Source organism: Struthio camelus, chromosome 1 (assembly GCF_040807025.1).
Source record: "Struthio camelus isolate bStrCam1 chromosome 1, bStrCam1.hap1, whole genome shotgun sequence".
Classification (NCBI taxonomy): domain Eukaryota; kingdom Metazoa; phylum Chordata; class Aves; order Struthioniformes; family Struthionidae; genus Struthio; species Struthio camelus.
The window spans coordinates 102,524,251-102,545,182 of record NC_090942.1 but is presented as its reverse complement, the minus strand read 5'-3'; the positions used below and the strand labels follow the sequence as shown (position 1 = coordinate 102,545,182).

The window sequence follows — 20,932 nt, the reverse complement described above, 5'->3', positions numbered from 1 at the left end:
TTATGGTTCAGCTGCTGAACCAGCCAAACTACTAAAGCCTATTAGTCTATTAAGGCTCCGTGAAAGTGAAAGGCCAAAGAGCTGGATAGATCTAGAGGGAGTTTCCTGGATAATCCCCTCATTACAAAGCTAATCCTATGAGAAATGCTTTCTTCCGGAAGCAGTTAAGTTCTAGGGATTTATTTTCTAGTGGAGTGCCAACTTAAAGATGTTCTGGGAAAATAATTCCCACTTTTAGCTCTACTTAGAGCCCCTTTCCCAAGGGATACTCTCTCCCCTTTTTCACCTCGCTCCCTAGCTCTGTGCTCCAGCCCTTTCCCCCTCACCGTGTGCCCTGGGATGATTTCTTTCCTCCCCTCCCTGTGGCCCTGGGCTTCTGCAGAAGGCGGGAGTGAGCCCTGGGGCAGGGTCAGGCCGTGTTGGGAACGATTTGATTTTTCTTGCTTGTGCGTTTGTTGCAACAGCTAGCTAGCCTGCAGCTTGAGCTTATGCTGAACCGTGGCACAGGCTCAGGGGATAGATATTGTATCCCGGCTAGCGGCCTTCCCTCTGCCCTTGCCCTGTGGTGTCTCTTTACAGAGTATCTGCTAATTCCCAGCTCAGCCACATGGAGAGCATTTGATGAAAACCCTGTGATGCAGAAGGGCAAAGGGGGCCCAGCATGGGAGAGATGATCCAGACAAAAGAGCGGCATCTTTAAAGGTGCTGTGAGATGGGATAGCGTTAGGGAGAGGAAACAACCTCAGATTGACTAGAGAAGGCAAACTATACGGCTAGGTCAAGTAAGAGCAGAGCAAAGGAAGAACATTGTCTACTGTTTGTAGCAGAGGCACTGCACTGATTTACAGTGTAATATCAGATGTGGATCCCAGCAACCAGAAAATAAGCAAAGGAAGAAGAAGCACACTCAGGGATTGAAGAAGTTTGTGGAGAACCCAGTAGGGGCTCCCCAGACCACCTCGCTCACCTTTTGGGCAAAGCACCTGTCCCACTAGCTATGACTGATAATGTTCCCTGGTGACTTCTGGCTTCAGGTTTTCCATGGTGGCCTCTGAATGTGTTTCTGGCAGTTCCACAGCAGGATAGCTGAGACACAAACATGAGACCACAAGAGTTAAAACTACATAATCACTGAAAGCCCCTTCTGCCAGGCCAGGACCTGCGAGCGAGGGCTGCATCTTGCCTGTTCTCTGCCTTTTTACCTATGAGCCAAGAGCTAGACCCGGTCCATCTCATTTTACATCCTAGTCAGAAGGTTTCCACTCCAAAGGATCCCACAGGATCCCACTCAGCCCTTTCTTCTGGTATTACAGTGACGTCTTGGTTTTCCTGTGCAGCCCAAGCTAAGATTTGAGGGTTGCTCCCAGATTATCTTAACATGGTCAGAAGTCTTTATAATAGGATGTCTATTTTCAGAAAGAAATGGCCTAGTTATATATGTGGATAAACACTGAAGCTCAGATTAGAGCCCTTGTTTCTGTTAATAAATCATTTCTGGAAAGGAGAGAACACACTTAAAATCAAACAGTCCTGAATTAGATATGCAAAGATCTTCAGAAATCATTACTAGGACCTACCCTCCCTTCTCTGTTCACCTCTTAGCGTAAAGGTTCTGCTATTTAGAACAAAAGCTCAGGCAAATAAAGATACTTCTTTAGGTAGGCAGAAAAAAAAGTCTCCTACTGCAATTAGCTAAATTCTTTTAAATGATTTAGACGCAAGGCCTGTGAGGCTTCTCTAAGCTTAAAATGCAACCTTACATGTTTATGATGGGACGCTGGACATTTTGTAATTTTTTGAAGGATAATATCAAATAAAACATTCCAATTAAAAAATGAGCTTTTTTTTTTTCTAAAAGTGTTCTTTCTGCAAGCTGCTTCTTGCATCCTCACCTTTCACATTCTATTTCAAGTAATCCTTTACTAGATAAGCTAACTTTTCTTCTCTTTTCTTTAGAGTGGTTCGTGTTAAAGATTGCAGTTAGGGAAGCCAAAATTATATTTGTATTCTGTGCAGGTCTTAGACTGAGGATTCCCTCAGGCTTCCCAGAAATGTCAGGTGGTTTTTTTCCTCAAAGCTGAAAAGGGTGCAACAGAGTCCATCTACAAACAGCTTAGATGAGAATTCAGTGCTTCCTTCACACACTGCTTCAGATAAGCAAGGATGAAAGCAGCGGAAATATGAGGAGTTCCTTTGTATGAGTTCCAAAGTATGAGTAATTTCTGGTATATTAGAATGAAAACAAAAATATGCCTGTTTTTCATCTGTCTGGTTTGATCGTTTCTCATTTATGAAACAGAGAATGCACTCTATTAGTGCAGTTCTTTAATTTCAGCTGATTTGCAGAGGCTCAATGCTGAGGACTGAACAAGCAACAACAGATTATATTTTCTGCCAAGTATGAGTTCATAACAAAATCCACTGATGTGGTATTTAGGACATGACTCATTTCCCCAGGATCAGACAACAGAGAAAAGATGAATGATGCTTTCAACCTTCCATCACCAAAACAAAGTTCATTTTGACTGTGTGGATTTAGTGCCGTGTCTCTTCCAGTTGTGGTTTGAAAAAAGGATAAGCTTCCTATTTCTGCCAGGGACTTGCAAAATGTCTCAAGGCAGCACTTTAGTTGCAAGTCAAGGTCACCTCTTCACTCTGAGCTGCTGCAGAGGTTTCTTTATGTGTTACTAATCTCTTAGATCCAGGAACACAGGTACCAGGAGAGAGTAAAATACCAATGGGGGAAATCTCTGAAATAGCCTAGGATGCCAAAACATGAACTTGGACATTTTACATAGCCTTAGGATTAGATCCTTTATCATATAGATATATATATATATACATTTCTGTGTGTACATATCTATGAATATGTACACATACACATATATAAAAATGACAGTTCAGCTTTTGAACCAAGAAGTATATCTAAATAATTCACGTGTGTGATGCTACGGTGACGTGCAGAGTGGAATATGCTATATTCTCCCATTTAATGCTTTGCACCATGTGATCTTTGTGTCTTGATTTAAAGCCTTTTAAAGGGAAGACAAGTGCTTCATAAAGGAAGGGATAAAGAGGATATATTTCAAGAAAGTCATCTCTTCCATTCACTCTTAAATTAAGGACAATAGCAGGACTGTTTGCTCAGACTGCTTTTGCTTGCTCCTGTTATTTGGGCCAAAGCCTGCAAACAACAGGGAACAGAAACCCCCTATCGAGTTTAAAAGGACGTTGTCTTAAGGTCCTACATGAGTCACAACCTTCGATCCAAGCTGGACACTGTCGAGACCAGAGGATCCCAGAGCTGAGAGGTGCCAGATAACTCATCTCATTTGTGCTATTTGGTGCCAGTTTTATTCCACAAAAGGCACGCGGGAGGCCCCGTGTGTTTGCTCACCCCCTTCAGCCTCAAGGAAAGGTGAGAAATACAAGATAAAGCGCAACAGGGGGCACCCGCTTTTGGCTTGGTAACTAGCCTCCAGGCACGGAGGAACTCTCTGGCTGAGTTAATGCATAGCTTTCTTTTGTGACTGCTGGGAAATGGTTGCCGACCCTCACCTGGGCTACTTTGAAGGAATTCCCCTTCCTCCGAACTTTTTTCCCCCCTACTCTATAATTTTCTCCTTGGCCAGGCTTTGCAGAGAAAGCTGCTGGGACAAGGCACCCCGTAGTGCACCGCCACTGACCCCGGCCCACGGTGAGCTGGGAATTTCAGTCACTGTACGGATGCAGATTAAAAATCATATTTTTAAGTAGTTGTGGTATTTTTGTTTTATTCTTTTTTTTTTTTTTGATAGCAGTAGCAGCTCAGAACATTCATGTAGGGTGAACTTTGAAAATGTACTCTGCTTTGACTTACTTACGAATTTTACTTGCTTCACATCGCTCGTATCAGCACAGGAAAACAGAGCAGTCCGTTTCACTTAAATTTCTTACCAATTTTATTTTTACTTCTCAAGACCTATTCAAACTTTGTAATGTTTTGTAGCTTAGAGACTATTCCTTAAAATAAATACTGAATACATGAATAATCCCATTTGATACATGATCCGCAAAGACTCACTGCCAGACAAATTGCTCACAGAGATAATTTGACAGGCAAACGTGAAATGATCACGAAGAAAAAGACACCTTAGAGCAACTGTTACAGCATCATTTCTCCACAGCAAAAATTTATAATCGCCTCACTCACATTTGTCTGCGCACCGGGCTGGTGGTTTGTATCTCTTTCACACTTTTGTTGTCTCACTTAAGAGCCGGTTAATGATGCACAGTCTAGAGGATTACTGGCGTTCCTTTGCTACATGAAGCCACCCTCAACAGCATCAGCGCGTAGCATTTTAGGGCGCTGGATTTTCGCAGCTGACGGTATACCGTATGCAGGCAAATGCACGTATCCATGCTGAATATCATTTCTCATACTACGCGAGACAGATAGGAGCGTGCCGTCTCTCTTCCTGGCAGCGCATTTTCCCTGTTAGCCGCCGCGCTTTCCTCTCTCCTTCAACCTCCATCTCTGTGAAGCTTCTGGTAAGCGGAAACCAACAAAGGCTTTTCACAATTCAACCTTTAGCTGCGCACATCAAACCGATTACCTAAACACACACAGACACGTGTTTTCTTGGCTTCAGACCCTGCTTTCCCCTGCTCCAGGTGGAGCATGGCTGGCTCGGGTAGTGGTCACCTCACCGCACTGCCGGGCCCTTTGCTGTCTCCAAATTTCCCCTTCTTCTGCCTCCCACCTCTGGCGCCCCGGGGCCGGGGGCCGGGAAAAGGCAGCCCCTTGGAGAGGAGGAAAGGCAAGGCAGCTGCGACCGGGGCAGGGAAAATAAGCCGGAGGCTGGGGAAAGGGCAAAAAAGGTAGGGGAAAAAGAAGATCTCCCAATTTCCTTCTTTGCTTTTAAACTACTTTCTAGGAAAGCCTAGTGGAAGTCAGGGCAAGGCAGCTTCCTCCTGCCCCGTGACTCCTGGCTGTAAGGAATAAACATAGAAGTAAAACAAACAAACAAACCAAAATACAACACAAAAGTTTCATTATGCAGAGCCGCACAGCCAGTTGCCTTAGAGTCTCAGATAAATACTTTACAGCTTTTTTTATACAAAACGGAATATTATGGTATAACAAAATAAATAAATATACATTAAAATGTCCTTTTTTTTTTTGTATTTTCTCAGGTGTAAAATCACAGCAGCTTTGCTTAAATCTCCCAGGTGTCATTGTAAAATGTTTATGTCACCAGCCTGCAGGTATTTACGTATTCAAAGGAGCGCCAGAGATGGGAGGTACGGTGGGAGCTTGTTTGCCCGTAACTTTGTACTTTCCACACTTGTCCTTGGTACATACAGGAAGGACCTAACAGAAGAGAATTTTTTTTTTTTAATATACAAATGTTTTAAGTGCTGGAATAGAGATCGAGGCTGTCTGCATTACCAAATGGTGCCTTGCTTCTGTTTGTGCTAGAGGATGGCAGACGAAATTTTTTCCCCTGGAAGCCTCATCAGTAGGGTCCAGCTTGGACCTACAGAAATGGCCTCTGTGGAAGGAACGTAATGCATTCTCATGCCACTGCTTTTTTTCCTCCAAAGTACTCATCCAAAGTAGGGGTGCATGCATTAAGTACACTCTGTAATGAGGCTGAGGAGTCTACAGCACAAAACCAGCGTGTGATTCTCTGCTTGAAATTACGGTATCTTGCTCAGTTTTCACCTGCCTTGAATTTGCATTGTTTACTACACATCACAAGTTCACGCACGTGCTTTTTTTTTTTCATCTTGAACGCTGGAAAAAAAAACCCCTATTGTACTTTCCCAGACTCCGGAAGACACTCACTGCTGGAGTGAGTGTGAATCAGCTAATAACAGATGTCATGACGTGCTGCTGTGGGTTTTCCACATGGAAGCACGCTCCTCTTCTAAAGATTGCATTTTGCTTGAGACACTTCCTTGAAGCTGCTTCCTCAGCAAGCTGCACCCTGGCTCTGCCGTGTGTAGGTTATTTTAAAAGCTGCTGAGGAACAGCGTAGGGGTATGGCTGCTATTTGCACAATTATCATAGGTATAAATATAGTAACAGAGTGAAACTTCCTCCACAGAGTGCCTAATCATTAAGAAAGCAAATGTTTTGTGGCTGTTCCCATTGCCTGGCATGTATGACCTGCTGAAGGTCTGGCTGGTGGCTTCACTAAATAAGCTAAAGTTTCCACTTCTCAAAGCGCTGCCAACCTGCTGGAAGAGGCGGTGTGCCTCTCAGGCCTGAGCAAGGTCCACGGCTAGTTGCTTCGTCCCTCTCTCCCTGCTCAAAACCCAGCCTGAGCGAAGCAGGACCCGCTCCAGCACAGCGTGAAGCCTGATGGTGCCTGATGGGAGACAAGTCTCTGCAAGCCCATGCTCCCGGTGATGCTGTGGTGGAGCTGTGAAACAGCCCGGGGGTCCCTCAGCACCCGCACACGGAGGCAAGGACCCATGGACTTACCCAGCAGGGCCGGGCTCGGTGTCTCTCCGGATCATGCAGCTGTCTCAGGCAGTGCCAGAAGAGGAAGCCAAGGAGGAGGAGGGAAATCAGAGGAACTAACACCCCAAAGGCGGTGGCAACAACTGGTGCTATGGTTGAGTCCTGACCTGTGGGGAGAGTAGAGGGCACTCAGACAGGTTTGTGCCAGAAGCAGAAAAAAAAATTTCAGACATCCCTTAGCTAAGCCCAGAGGGTAGGAAGTCCTAATGTGGGCACTGGGAGCACATACCAGCCTGTATAGAAGAAGCCTGGCCAGCAGACCTGTGTTCGGGGGACCTGATGCCACAGTCAGACACACAGCACTCACTCACCCCCTCCAAGTTACTTAGGGCTGGCATGTTGTGTTTACGTGTCAGGCTAAATGACAGGGGAAGATGTCTGAGTTCTCAAAGAGCCCTTGGAGGCTAGGGGCACGTCATAGTGTGCTGGTCACCCGGCAGACGCCATGTGCTGCTCCGCTAACGCCTACGCCTCCGGCTGCTCCTGCTCCCTGGCACCTCCTCCTTCCTTCCTGCCACTCTTCAAGGTACCTTCAAGACTTGCCCTTCAACCCTTTGAGGTGTTTTCCCACGATCTAGTGAGGAGCACAGCACACCTACACACACTTTCATACTGACCCTGCATCAGGCTGTCCGTGGGCAGAGCCAGGGTCACGTTTAGAGATGGGTGTTGGATCATGCAGGTGACAGGGTACTCCTGGAGGACTTTGGAGTGAGTAAGGGTGAAATTGCTGATGACGGTCACGGTCTGGTTGCTGACTCTTACGTGGTACTCTCTCGGTTTCTGCTGCAGGGTGCTGGGAAGCTGCCAGGTAATTTTTGGAGCTGGTTTCCCTGTTGCTGAGCAGCTCATCTCCACCACTTTGACATTGCCCTTGGCTTTGTCTGGACTGGGTATAAGCTTAGCTTCCACTTTGGGGTCTGATATGGCTGTAAAATGCAAAGTGACAAAATATATTGCTTTCTGCTTACATTTCAGCAAGGAGTAAGAAGAAAGGACAGCCTTGGTGTCTGATCTTATTTCCTGCTCACTAAAACCCTTGAAGTGACAAATGAGCATGAAAGTCATTAGGTTTCAGTCCTGAAAATGGAGAACACACTTGGAAAAGTGGAGCACAAAGGAGTAGAAGCACGAGTGGTTCAAATCAAAACTTAACTGGAGCATCCCCGCTGAGGAGTGGTGATACTGGATAATTAAAAAGCACCCATGAAACTATGTGTCCTCTATCTGAAAGGACTGAACAGTTGCATTAAGTCAAAGTTCTTGTTCTTATCTCTTAAATTTATCTTCACGATTAGCTTTATTGCTATTTGAGATGACTTGAGCACCAAAGGACTAAATTCATCTATTTATCCAAGACACTAATAGTGAATTTGTATGTGGTTACACCACAGACTTCATCTGAGGAGGTTCTGTGCACGTGCATCTTTTTTTTCCCCTTAATGTTGATTTTTGAGGGTTTCATGCTATCCTTCAAAGCTTACTTTAAAGATCGTTTGTTCCAGAGTTCTCCTCACTCTTGAAGATTTTGGGATGCTGTCATATTTAGTCTTAATCAGCAGGTAGGATGAACTACAGGCACCATTCTTGCTTACTCACTTACATAAAGCCTGCTTGTTAATTCCTATTTATATCACTGCCGCCCAGCTGCAAGGCTGGGTAGAACATGTCAAGTGAATAAAGCACAGAGAGAGGGTAAGAGAGAGCAAGACCAACACTTTGGAGCTGAGCTGAAGCATGACAGTGGGGTTTTCTTTTGTTTCTGCCTACCTGTCTTTATATCTAACAACTGTGTTGCTCATATTTGGATTTCAGCAGGTAAATTCTCCCTCTTTGTTTTTGTTGATGTTTGTTAGCAGTAAAGATAACTGATATCATGGGCAAATGAAGCACACTGTTTTCAAGGAAGCAGAACAAAACGCAAGGATGCTGGGTAGGTACAATGCTCTTCACTGTGGGAAGTAGTTATATCAGGTGCTTGGTGCACAAGTGAAGTCTTTGGGCATTTGATGTTGCAGACTCCTTAGTGGACAACCGGACAATGGACAAAGTGTCTGAGTCTTACAATTTGCCAGTTATTAAAATATGAACGTTCCAGCAGAAAGAATACTCAGCGCAAAAGTGTGTGTTGAAACTTAACGTTAAGTGGCTGGATTTTCATGCACAGAATCACACACAGAATGGTTGAGGTTGGAAGGGACCCCTGGAGATCATCTAGTCCAACCCCTCTGCTCAAGCAGGGTCCTCTAGAGCACGTTACCCAGGACCGTGTCCAGATGGCTTTGAACACCTCCAGGGAAGGAGACTGCACAACTTCTCTGGGCAACCTGCTCCAGTGCTCAGACACTCTCACAGGAAAGAAGTTTTCCCTCGTGTTCAAACAGAGCTTCCTGCGTTTCAGTTAGTGCCTGTTGCCTCCCATGCTATTGCCGGACACCACGGAGAAGAGTCTGGCCCCATCCTCTTGACGCTCTCCCTTCAGATACTTACACCCATTGATCAGATCCCCCCTGAGCCTTCTCTTCTCCAGGCTCAACAGGCCCAGCTCTCTCAGCCTTTCCTCATAGGAGAGATGTTCCAGTCCCTTCATCATCTTTGTAGCCCTCTGCTGGACTCTCCCCAGTAGCGCCATGTCTCTCTTGCACTGGGGAGCCCAGAACTGGACCCAGTGCTCCAGGTGAGGCCTCGCTAGGGCTGAGTAGAGGGGCAGGATCACCTCCTTCAACCTGTTGGCAGTGCTCTTCCTGAGGTACCCCAGGATACTGTTGGCCTTCTTGGCCACAAGAGCACATTTTGGCTCATGCTTAACTTGTTGTCCACCAGCACTCCCAGGTCCTTCTCTGCAGAGCTGCTTTCCAGCAGGTCAACCCCCAGCCTGTACTGGTGCAAGGGGTTCTTCCTCCCTAGGTACAGGACCCTGCACTTGCCTTTGTTGAACTTCAGGAGGTTCCTCTCGGCCCAGCTCTCCAGCCTGTCCAGGTCCCTCAGAATGGCAGCGCAGCCCTCTAATGTATCAGCTACTCCTCCCAGTTTTGTGTCATCAGTAAACTTGCTGAGGAGGCTCTCTATCCCTTCACCCAAGTGACTGAATAAATTAAACAATGTTGGACCCAGTATTGGCCCCGGGGTACACTGCTAGCTAGCTACAGGCCTCTAACTAGACTCTGCGCCACTGATCACAGCCCTCTGAGCTCTGCCATCCAGCCAGTTCTCAATCCACCTCACTGTCCACTCATCCAGCCCGCACTTCCTGACCTTGCCTATGAGGATGTGATGGGAGACAGTGTCAAAAGCCTTGCTGAAGTCCAGGTAGACAACATCCACTGCTCTCCCCTCCTCTACCCAGCCAGTTGTCCCATCATAGAAGGCTATCAGGTCGGTCCAGCATGATTTCCCTTTGGTGAATCCATGCTGACTACTCCTGATCACCTTCCTGTCCTCCACATGCGTAGAGATGGCCTCCAGGAGGAGCTGCTCCATCACCTTTCCAGGGACGGAGGTGAGGCTTGCTGGCCTGCAGTTTCCTAGCTCCTCCTTCTTGCCCTTTTTGAAGACTGGGGTGATGTTTGCTTTCTTCCAGTCCTCAGACACCTCTCCTGATTGCCATGACCTTTCAGAGATAATCGAGAGCGGCCTAGCCATGATGTCCACCAGCTCCCTCAGCACTTGTGGAATTTTCAGACGAGCTGAGCATCTGGCAGCTTCTGCCACTCTCAGTGGATGCTCTGCATATGTGAAAAATCACCTATTTATTCCTCAGCCATAAAAATCATGGATAAATTTAGGTTGGAAGGGACCTAGTCCAAGCTCCTGCCAAAGACAGTCCAATTAGTTCAGGTTGCTCAGGCCAAGATTTATACCGGGACATAACTCTATGTGGGAGCCTTATCCACAAGTTTTCATGGGGCAGCTCACCCAGCTTGCCTGCTACTTTGATGCAGGTGTTAATTGATGGTGTAGGGGTCCAAACTGCGCTCTACTTTTAGGTGCGTGTTTCTGAAAATATTTTTTATTTAATACTGTAAGCACAGTGGCAATTCTGATTTCATTCAACTTTGAGTTAATATGAATGCCCTAAGATTAAATAAGTATCCACTACTGTATAGAGTAGTATTATATGTAAGTATTACTATTAACAAAGCAAAACCAACAATTTGTAGTATGGTCAGCACAATTTTTATGCTGAAATTAATTATTGTCACAACACTAGCAAACATATCACTATCATTTAGCAATCCTGCTTTTAAACAAAAATACTGTGTTTTCTGTTTACTATTCTTAAGAAAAATTATTCTTTTTCCTTTTGGGCAGGTAGATGAAGATGTGCATATGGCAGAGATGTAGAAGATACAAAATGAGCCTGTTAAAGGGGAAAAAAGCATATGCCAGTTGCACAAGGGCACCCATACCTCCTTGTACAATACCATATATACCTCACAAACCTATATGGATCTTCCAAGCCATAACTGCAAGAAGGTAGAAATTATATACTAGTAGTTTGGCTTTTTTATGTCTATACCTCATTTATTTGCTATGGTTGTGCCTGCTTATAAGAATGAAGTGGCTATTTCTACAGAAACTCAACATTTCCCCACAAATAGAGTTGGTGAAAGTCATCAGTGCTGCTCTGAAAACAACAAGAAAAGTGATTAGGGGGATTTCAGCTGGAATTTCTCAAAATGTCCCATGTGTGAAAGGATAAGTGTCACAAACAGTTTATATTTTGATTAATAAATGATCTCTGAACTTCTTCTTTCACTCACGGGATGCTTAAAAATAACTCCTCCACCCACAGCATTAACTTCAAATATTAGGGCGCAACATTCAAAAATAGTAAAGGAAAACTGTCACAAACATCTCTAGTGAGAGGGCTTTACTGAGTGTTAAAAAAACAGATTGCAGCTTAGTACCATTGCTTCAGTCTGGCAATTTCTAATCTTAACCGATTCAAATCGATTAAGGTGAGCCTTGGCTGATAAAGGCACTATCAATATAGAGAGAGAGGAGGAAAATTGCACAGGTTCATATGCCTTCCAAATTCACTCTTATTCTCACTAAGCAGTCCTCTGCCTTCCCAAATTAGGCTCTAAGGAATGACTATCACATAAAAAAATCCTAAAGGTTGATCTTCTCCTTATTATGTGCCTGTAATAGATGCACAGACAAAATCTATTATTACTTGCTTTTGCAGTAAAGGCCTGCCACACTGACTGTTAGCATGTGCCTACTGCTGATGTTCAATGCATGCTTTTGCAGAACTGCTTTGTTTGACTTACACCAAAATATTTATTTCCCATGAAAAAGTACCTGCAAGAGATCTGGTGCTCAAGTACTTGCATTAGGACAGAACAGTAATGCAAATGTTTCCAAACTTGAGCCATGATAGTGTTCCCAAGCATTTGAAAAAGTGACTTTCTAGTGAATTATGTGTCAGCTTGGATTATCTGTAATGTCCTTCTGTTATTAAAGGAGGGGCTGCGTGATGACGAGCTCTTTACATTTAAAAGACTTGACCCTGTTCTCAGAGAAAGTGATAAAAAATTTAAGAATTACAATACGCCTAGTGATTACAGAAAATCCTTTCCAATTATATGAGTGTTAGTAAACACACTCTGTGCCTCAGTTTCCCTGTTTAAGAAAGAGTAATGAGACTTCTCCACTATCCTGCAGACTTCCAGGCAGCTGGAGCTATCTACATGTAAACAGAAGGTATCCAAAGAAAACCCAGCAAATTCCTAACGAGTATTTTGACTCAGCAAGACTGGACCTTCTTCCAATGACACATCTCCTTCTCTCCAGCACCTGCCAATGAGCCATCCTTTCTGGGTTTCATTCTCATCAAGCTCCATTTGTCCTTGTTTGGCACTGAAGGGCTGCAAAATATTTCTAGGGCAAAACCGAGGGAGAAGAGCAGCAGAGAGTTCAAAAGAAATTCGCCAAGCACACATGGAAGTATTCTGTTCCACAATGGTTTTGATTACAGGGTGGAAGAAGTGCTTCTTCTTCACTTTCCTATTTCGGGTAGACAGGTCTGAAATTCCACCAGTTCATACCTGTATTTTTTCATAGCGCTATATCGAGTTCCTAGCATGGTTTCACTTCCCCTTGACCGCTATACAACTACAGTGCCTGTCCTGGAACATCCCTTTTGCGAAGGCTGCTGTAGTTGGGCAATAACCAGCCTGTAAACTCCCTATTAGTTCCCTCTCAAGGGCAAACAGATGCCATCATTTCATTTGCAGCCGGTGATGCCAAAAGCTGGCTTGCTCTAAATTACTGAGCCTTAGGAGACTGCTACTGGCTTCCCTTTCCCAGCCTGCAGGAATTCTCTGTATTTTTTAAAACAAGCTGTTCTTATTGTTATGGGTTGGGGAATGAGAGAGAGAAATTACATTTAATGAAATATGCAGTATGCAAACTATAATATTCCCTCACAGAATGGGCTCCAGTTGGGCCTGTGAAAAAAGCCGTTTGTGGTGGCCCACAGCCTCTAGGGCAACAAGGAAGAGGTTCAGAGAGTCGTGCTGCGGAGAAAGGGATGCTTACAGGACGGGGCCTCCACTACCTCCTCAAATACAATTCACACAGTTTTAAGCAATCTCCAGTCCGCTGCATTAAACCACGTCCTCAGATCAGATTTAGGAGGGATATCAATCCCGTGTTTCGTAAAGCAAACCACTGATTCTCTAGCTTCCCAAAAGATCACATCTTCTGCTAGTTCTGAATACACATATCTAAATTGCTCTTCTGAAGTGTTTGATGTGAGGAGCCAGGGGAAAGACACAGAAGGACCAATGTCATTGCAGCTGGTAAGTCCCATGGCCACTCGTTCCACCAAACATTTAGTTTGTTGACGCTAATGCTCCAGCAAGTGTTCGATAAAGCGCATTTCAGGTCAGGGATGCCACAAGGACCTGGTCCATGAGCTGGCACGCTGGCAGGTGGCCTGCGAGCCTGGGCTCAAGGAGCAGGGAAACCACCGCGGGAGCAGTGGGCTCATGCCTACCAGTTAGAGAAGTGACACACTTCTCAGTTGCTGTGTTTTCATCCGAGAAGTAGGGAGAGATGCTCACAAGTGCTTGCATATTAGCAGAAAAGCTTTTTTCAAGAGTGGAGATCCGCTAAGAGATGAATCATAGTCACAAGGCTTGTGATTTTAGGCAATTTCCCCCACTTTGGTAAACAAAGCAAAAGAAAACAAAGACATCTAAGGCTGTGCTTAGATTCACAGGATAAACAAGAAAGGGATCTGTCTGCAAAGTCCTTCTATATTTTCCTGTAATGTATAACTCAGTGTTTACCCTTTGAATGACTCAGGGCTGGGTTTTTCTTAGGAGCACTTTCCTCTTTATATCTAAAATATTAAGTGCATTTCTTCTGCTAGTTTCTCTCTTCTGATCAAGGAACTTGCCCAAGACAGGGGAAAAAGAGTTTCTGTTTCAAACTTATTTTCCACTCACATTTCCCCCCCACTTTTCCCCTATTGCTTAAGTCTTCTTTCCCCTACAAGCCAGGGTCCGGGGGTTTTCTGCACATGAGACTCCTAGCACACGACTATGTGTATGGGTTTGTGTAGGTGCATTTATCAGCAGAAAGACCTGGTACTAATGATAAATGAAATACTCTGCAGGAATCATACCACCAGCGGCAGGCCCCAGATACACTCATATTTTTCACATGGGACAACCTCTTCTCAAGCTAATCGGTGCTGATCTGCACAATACGTTTGTGTGGCAAAGCCTGCAAGCTGCACTGTATTTCAGTCTTTTTTCACATCCATTTCTTGAACCTGGTCTGTTTACTGCCGTTTTTACTATTGCTTCAGAATCAGTTTCCTGATGTGCTGGTCACCTGTATGCTGCTCTGCCTTTTGGCACATCATACTTAAGACTGAAGGTAGAGTAATAAAAAAATGCTTAATTTACATGCTTAGGAGCATGAAAGCAACAGTTAAAAGAAGAGGAGGATCATTAGGTTCATGTTTGCAGCAGGCCAGCTGTCAGTACAACACAGAGCCAGGGAAACTTTGAGGAAGTTGCGTATTAAACGTCACTTTTTGGATCTAGCTGTTGTTGACTTAAAGAGGAAGAAAATTAAAGAACTCCTAAACCCTGCTTTCCCATCAGTGGTGAAATCAGTGAGGAAGGGAGAGGCAGAGAGGAAACACAGTGATTTAGCAGCGATTTAGCAATGCAGCCAGTGGCCAGGGAAGGTTTTTTCCTGAGGGGAATGGCTTGGTCTGCAGAAAGATCTCACCCCGTATGCAATTATGATGCCTTACCGTAAACCTTGAGACACATCCTGCCGGTGACAGCCCCGGAGGGAAACGTGTTGAAAATGCACTTGTAGCATCCTTCGTCTTGGAAAGTGACCCCCTGAAGGGAGATGGCCGAGGCTTGTAGCTCACTGAGGGCAAAGCTCACGTGGCTGCCATAGCTCTTCACGATCTTTTGGCCATTCACAGTACTGTAAGTTGCTATGTTGTCATCAGTCCCTTCCATTTCCTTCTGCCAGGTCACTTGCAGCGCATCTTCATTTGTGATCAACCGGCACGAAAAAGTAACGTTTCCACCTGCCTGGACTGACTGGACCTTTCTGTGCATCACCTGCACGGAGCCTGGGGGAGAAGAGGACACCACACTCAAGACTCTCCCTTCACCTTCCCATAGCGCAGCCCGTGCAGGTGTCCCCACGGCTGCTGCCTTCGATAGCTTGTAAGAACAGCTCCAGAAGGCTTCCAGGAAAAAAAAAATGCGACTTGCAAAATTCCCATGAGAATTTCACGGGGCGCAACATCTTGCACCCCACTTCACGTGAAACATTTCGCCAGCCCGTTAGCTCCTTTATTGATCACGCCACGAAGAAGGGCAGCTCTGGCACCAGCAACAACCAAGGTCTCTCTGTTAAGCCTATTTGTCCACTGGGAACGACAGAAAGCGTCCCTAAATATTCAGCCGTGCTAACTAACGTACAGCTGCCAGTGCATTACCGATTTGCGAGCTCTCCTGTGATGTGGCTGGAACCGAACTAGTGAAGCTGCTAAAAATTCTTTCCTGTGTCACTATATACCATGCACACACGTTTATCAGAGACTAAAAATAGAACAAAAAATATGAGAAACAAGCAAGCTCGGGAGGAGCAGAGGCACAACACCTCTGTTCTCCTGTCTCAAACTTGAGTCCACAGAAAGAACGGAGCCCCTTCTGAAGGCCCACAGACCAAAAACATGGTGAGAATTAGCAAAAACAAGAAGTATAATATACCTTTCATAGCATAAACACCATGGCGTTAAAAATCTCCAGAGAAAAGACAAAAAAAAAGCCACTCTCCTCTTCTAATTCACAGACAAACATGGAAAAACTATTAAGGGGACAGATAAGGGAAACAAGTGCTACCGGATGCGACAGCTCAACTCCATGGCATTGCTGCTCTAAGAATAATGGTTTCAAAAGTTTATTCGTATATATCTGTGCATGCAGTGGCATGGGAAGGGAGACACCAGCAGGGACAGATACAACACTGAAAACATTTCACTTGATTTAGAAGGAAGCCAAGTATCTTTGCAATTTTTAAAGGTGGACGCGCTTGTCTGTAGTACACAGATTGTGCGGTTGTCCACCCAGGGCACGTCTGAACCGCTTGACATAGTTCGTTCACAGCGTGCTTCGCCTGCAGCTGTGGCCGGGCTGATCTCCGCAGGAGACAACGGGGCCAGCTGTGAAGCTGTATGCACATCTTGCTATTCAGGGCTCAGTGTGCCGTAGGCAGAATACAAACCACAACGGTGGAAGCTATTTAAGAACAAATTCAGCCGTGCACACATGAGTTTCAATTACAAAAATAAACTAACAAACACCCACACTTCTGGTGTTGAGAAGACGCTGACAAGCACCAGGTCACTCACTATAAATACTTCTGTCCTGGCTAAAGACAATCAGTGCTATACTCTGACTTAAATCCCAGCCAAAACAGGAGCTCAAATCAAATTTCCAGTCATATAGGTCATAGGCAACCTTTGGCTATTCACCTGGTTTATCATTTGCAAGTTGTAAACAGATCCTTACATATGCCTACAGCTTATTAATGCACAGATGGTAAATTAAACAAAGGAAACTTTAAGTAAGTCAAATCAGCGGTGAAATGTTTGAAAGCCCATAAGAGGAGTGCAGTTGTGCGCATGGCTGGAAGAGCCCAAAGTGCTCTGTCACTGTTGGCCTCACCTCAGGTGGGAAACGTGAGGGTGGGGACCACAGTGAAGAGCAGTGAATCAGCATGCTGACAAGATCTTTTTGCCAGCTGAGGTCTGCAAAAAAAAAGAAAAAAAAAGGAAATAAAAGAAAGTTACCTGACACAACAGTCCAGGCTCCAGAGAGGAGAAGGCAAGCGACTATCATTTTAGCCCTGAGCACAGCAAGACAAGCGAGCAACTGGCCCATTGAGCAGCAGCTTCCCTTTTTTATACCCTTTGCTCTTACTCTAGGGACATTCCCTCTCACATCATATACAGTAAGAGGTACCTTGTAAACTCCTCCTGCTCCTCAGGCACCGAGGTGAATAATAAAAATTTTGGGGGGCGTAATAACAGATGTCAGAACCAGAAACTGAAGATTTTCCAGGTAGGCCACTAGGCAGATAGGAACAAAGCTTTGTAAGGCTGGATTTTTCAGAAATGCCTTTTTCATAAGGTTCGTTTTTTGCAAAACTAAAATCCCAGATTTCTAAATAGCCTGAACACCCGACACCAATCTGTCTGCAAGCCTCAGTCCCGCCAGGCTGACCTGGGCTGTACGTGCCTGGGTGATAGTCAAACCTCCAAAAAAGCAGCACGGGCGAGTGGACTGAGCACAGGAAGGAGGAAAGTCAGCCCCAGTGCTGACCTGAGCTAGTCCCCTCTTCTCTGGGGAGAGGGATGGGGGAAAGGAGCACTTGGGGCGTCCTAGCACTGCTTATATTAATATGGGTTTCCTGGCAATATGAGACCAAGCAAACGAAGTGCTGAACCCAGAGCCTAGGACATACACTGTTTCAGGGAAAAATCAGCACTGATGTCCCCTCTTCTCCCCTCAGCTGCCCTGGTCCCAGCAGGTCCATGCTCCTTCCCTAGCCCAGTCCCTGCCCGCCCTTCAGGACTTGCTTACAGCTTAACCTACCTTCCAAAAGCCCGTGCGACCATCCCTCGTGCACACCCGTTCCTATCTGTGGGCAAGCATCCTCACCTGAGACGATACAAAAATAGCTCATACAGCTACCGTGAGTCATCATTTTTGAGCCTTTCAGCTTTGTCATTTTTATGACTCTGTTTCTCTTTTTCTGCCAGCTGTTGATCACAGTGCTGAAAGCAATGCAATCTCAGCCCACGGGCTGCTCATGCACCGTCCACTGCGGCAAGCAGCCAATGAGACCTTATTTGCCATTCAAACTTTTACTGGTAAATTAAGTTTCAGGTTTCTGTTTGCTCATTAGGTGGCTTACATTTTTGTAAATTATTACAGCCCCAAATGACTGCGATTGCATTTTAAACTATTTTTTTTGTCTGAACTGCTGCACAAAGCAACCTTGAATAATGCAAATAAATTGAGGAAGCCAGCAGGCCCAAATCATAACAGGACACGAAATTTTCAGACATGCTCACACATACGCAATTCCTGCCCTCCCTTCACCTCCTGGCATGATAATTAATTATCTAAAGCTAAAGTATCAGTATTCTATTTATGCTACAGAAATATTTGAACGTTCATTTGAGTAGGTTCAGTAGTTCGTTTACATCACTCTGCAAACCCGGACTACTTCATGCTATCATCTTTTTCCTGTAAAGTGTCACATGTCGTTTTTCTTTCCTTGACTGATTTTCACAGTTCTATTCCCTTGCGAGATTGCTGGAAGGTCATTCTGGCCTGAACAAAGGCAGCGAGAGTGTGAAATCTGTGAAAAATGGTTTCCCAGATCATTTTACAGATATTAAACAGTATACCTAGCTCCAATAGATGATGAAACAAGACTCTGGACTATGGAGCCAGATCAAGTTGGAGGGAGAAACTGCCAACCTGGAAACTAGGATCTTAGATTCGCAAACATTTTTGATTCTCAGCCTCTCCCAGTTCTCAGAACTGGAAAAGGCAGTGAAGGTTTGCTGAAGCTACACCCTCATGCACCAAAGCTTCCTAGCAGGGCGACAGGGACCTTTACAGGCAGGTAAGGATTCATTCCTGGCTTTGCTAGTGTACGCGTGTTAACACTGCTACGTTTATTACTATTACTAATGTTTTGTTTTTAAAGCAAAATATTAACAAAAAAATTTCCAGAAACTTTCAGATACTTTTGATGCAGTCATCATAGCTGAACTTCACCACTTAGTGATCATTAAAGGAATTGCACTTTGTTTAAAAAAACAACAAAACAAAACAAAACATAGGTCCGATGTATTTATTTATTTATAGGAAATGTCCCTGTCAGCTTTAACCATTTTACTTTCTGCAAAACACATCCTAATCTTCCAAAAGTCTTTCCAAACAACCTTAAAAACTTGAGTGCAGCTTACACAAATCCCTTTCAACAACAGCAAACATTTAGACTTAGCAACATCCCAGCAAAGGACAGGGACAGCTACTGCGGCTAGAAAGAGGTACTCTTTAAATTGTTTACAGCCTCCCCCACACGGTGATTAAGAGCCGCATACACTGGCTGCTCCTTCCAGGCGCTGGTCCCTTCCCCGGGCAGCTCCTGACGCCGCTGGGACCCCAGCCTCAGCCCCAGCACGTAGCTGCTTGTATCTGATGCTTGCAGAAGCTCTTTCTGATCCCCCTTCCCCCAGGGACCAGCCTCATTCAGCCTTGCCCCGCTGCAAAGCATAATTCACAACTGGATTTGTTGCATAAGTAGTCTTTCATTAGGACAGCACAAGGAGGCAACAAGTGAACCGCTAGGTAACATCCACCAGCACACATCCATCACACGATTTTAGAAAGTTGATTGATCACTTCAAACATATACTAGGCAGGAATATGAGGTCCGGTCATTAACAACGACACTTATTTCCACTTAGCCTGCATATCTTTAAGTGCATTTAGTCAAACATTTCCTGATCTATTCATCTTTGCATAGACTTCTGGTGGACTACAGACATCCTCCTTTTGTTAATTGCGTCCCCTGCTCTCTCTTACTTCAAGTGCACAGCAGCTTCACTTTTCACATCTGCAAAGAATGGCCTGAGCTTAAGGCATTTTCCAAAACACAATGAAAACTTGGAAATAATTAGGCAGAAGACAGTCCTGCAACCACTGTTTGAAAAATACTTTGATTGACATCAAAGAGAGAATCTTCCCCTTCTTTCTCTTCTCTTTCTAGTGCTCCAGGATGCTCTCCCCAGTTCCAAGTAATACATAAAAAGATGCAAAAGAATTAATTGCATACAGTCACTAAATGAGGACATTTCCACATGATCCAAGTGAGTAATGACATTGATAAATCACAGAAGTGAATTTCTGGAAAGTGTTATGGACAAGAACCAGTCAGAAACAACTGTAGATTTTGCTCACACAGTTAAAAACTCTTTTTTTTTTTTTTAAAATCATCAATACCCAGGTTAACAACCAGGTAGTTACATACCTTCCCAGCACCTTTCTGAGGCATATCTCAAAGTGTTGCCCGTAAACAGAATGAACTGGATGGAGATGCTTTCATCCACCGCTGAGGTTAGTACACCAGTGCCAGTAGCACATACTACTACTGTTGGGAAGCTGCACATCGAATGCAATTAAACAGACCTGGCGCTTTAACACATGCCAACAAGTAAGGACGCACAGGCTGCAAAACACAGCAAATCCTTCTAAATCCCTGTTGGACCCGGAGAGCTACAGCATGCGGGGGTGAGGACGGCAGCTGATCCCACTGCCCTGGCCGTGGGCTACGGCAGGACCCGGCTCCAGTCACCAGGGCAGGCTTAGAGGCAAAGTTTCACATCTGTGCAGAGGTTTTAGAAGAGATGTTACAGCTGTTTGCCTGTAGCCACAGCTGCTTACGCCTGCTCATGTCTGACTCAAATGTTTGTTCCACGAACTCCTCCCAAACTGAACCTCCCCCCTTCCACGCTACTGCACTGTTGTCATCTACAGTAAAGGACTGCAAACTACAGCTTTCAGCACTGAAATGTGGTGTGGGACCGCCTGGCAAGCACAGCAGAGAAACGAGTGAGAGAGGTTGTTTAGCTCAGACGTAACTTGTGGTGGAGTACGTCTATCTACAAAACCATGCATTACCAGGGGAGAGCCTATGTTGTGTGATAATGGGGAGGGTGTACCATCTGGTTAACCACCTGTCACTACTCCCCTCCATGTTTTGGACAAAATTGCTGCAAACACCTGAGTCTTACAAAGACTTTTCAGCAACGTACTATAATAGCAAAGAGTTAATTAAAATGCATTT

The 20,932-nt window shown here is 44.9% G+C and overlaps 1 protein-coding gene across 4 annotated transcripts in view; it reads right to left on the bottom strand.

Moving 5' to 3' along the window:
- The window catches only part of CD200 (CD200 molecule), a 28,238-nt gene extending 7,590 nt beyond the window's left edge, over positions 1 to 20,648 (bottom strand). The window contains exons 1-4 of one of the 4 annotated variants that reach the window (XM_068908788.1): positions 20,117 to 20,648; positions 14,793 to 15,128; positions 7,129 to 7,440; positions 6,473 to 6,618 (exon numbers count right to left, since the gene is read on the bottom strand). In XM_068908788.1, coding sequence (XP_068764889.1) covers positions 6,473 to 6,618; positions 7,129 to 7,440; positions 14,793 to 15,128; positions 20,117 to 20,255 — 933 coding nt within the window. In that variant the 5' untranslated portion in view covers positions 20,256 to 20,648. Of the gene's footprint in view, positions 1 to 6,472; positions 6,619 to 7,128; positions 7,441 to 14,792; positions 15,129 to 16,731; positions 16,815 to 16,856; positions 16,964 to 17,661; positions 17,838 to 20,116 lie in introns of those variants that run through there. The other 3 variants (XM_068908796.1, XM_068908805.1, XM_068908812.1) reach the window with 3 other exon arrangements.
- Positions 20,649 to 20,932: the final 284 nt, after the last annotated feature.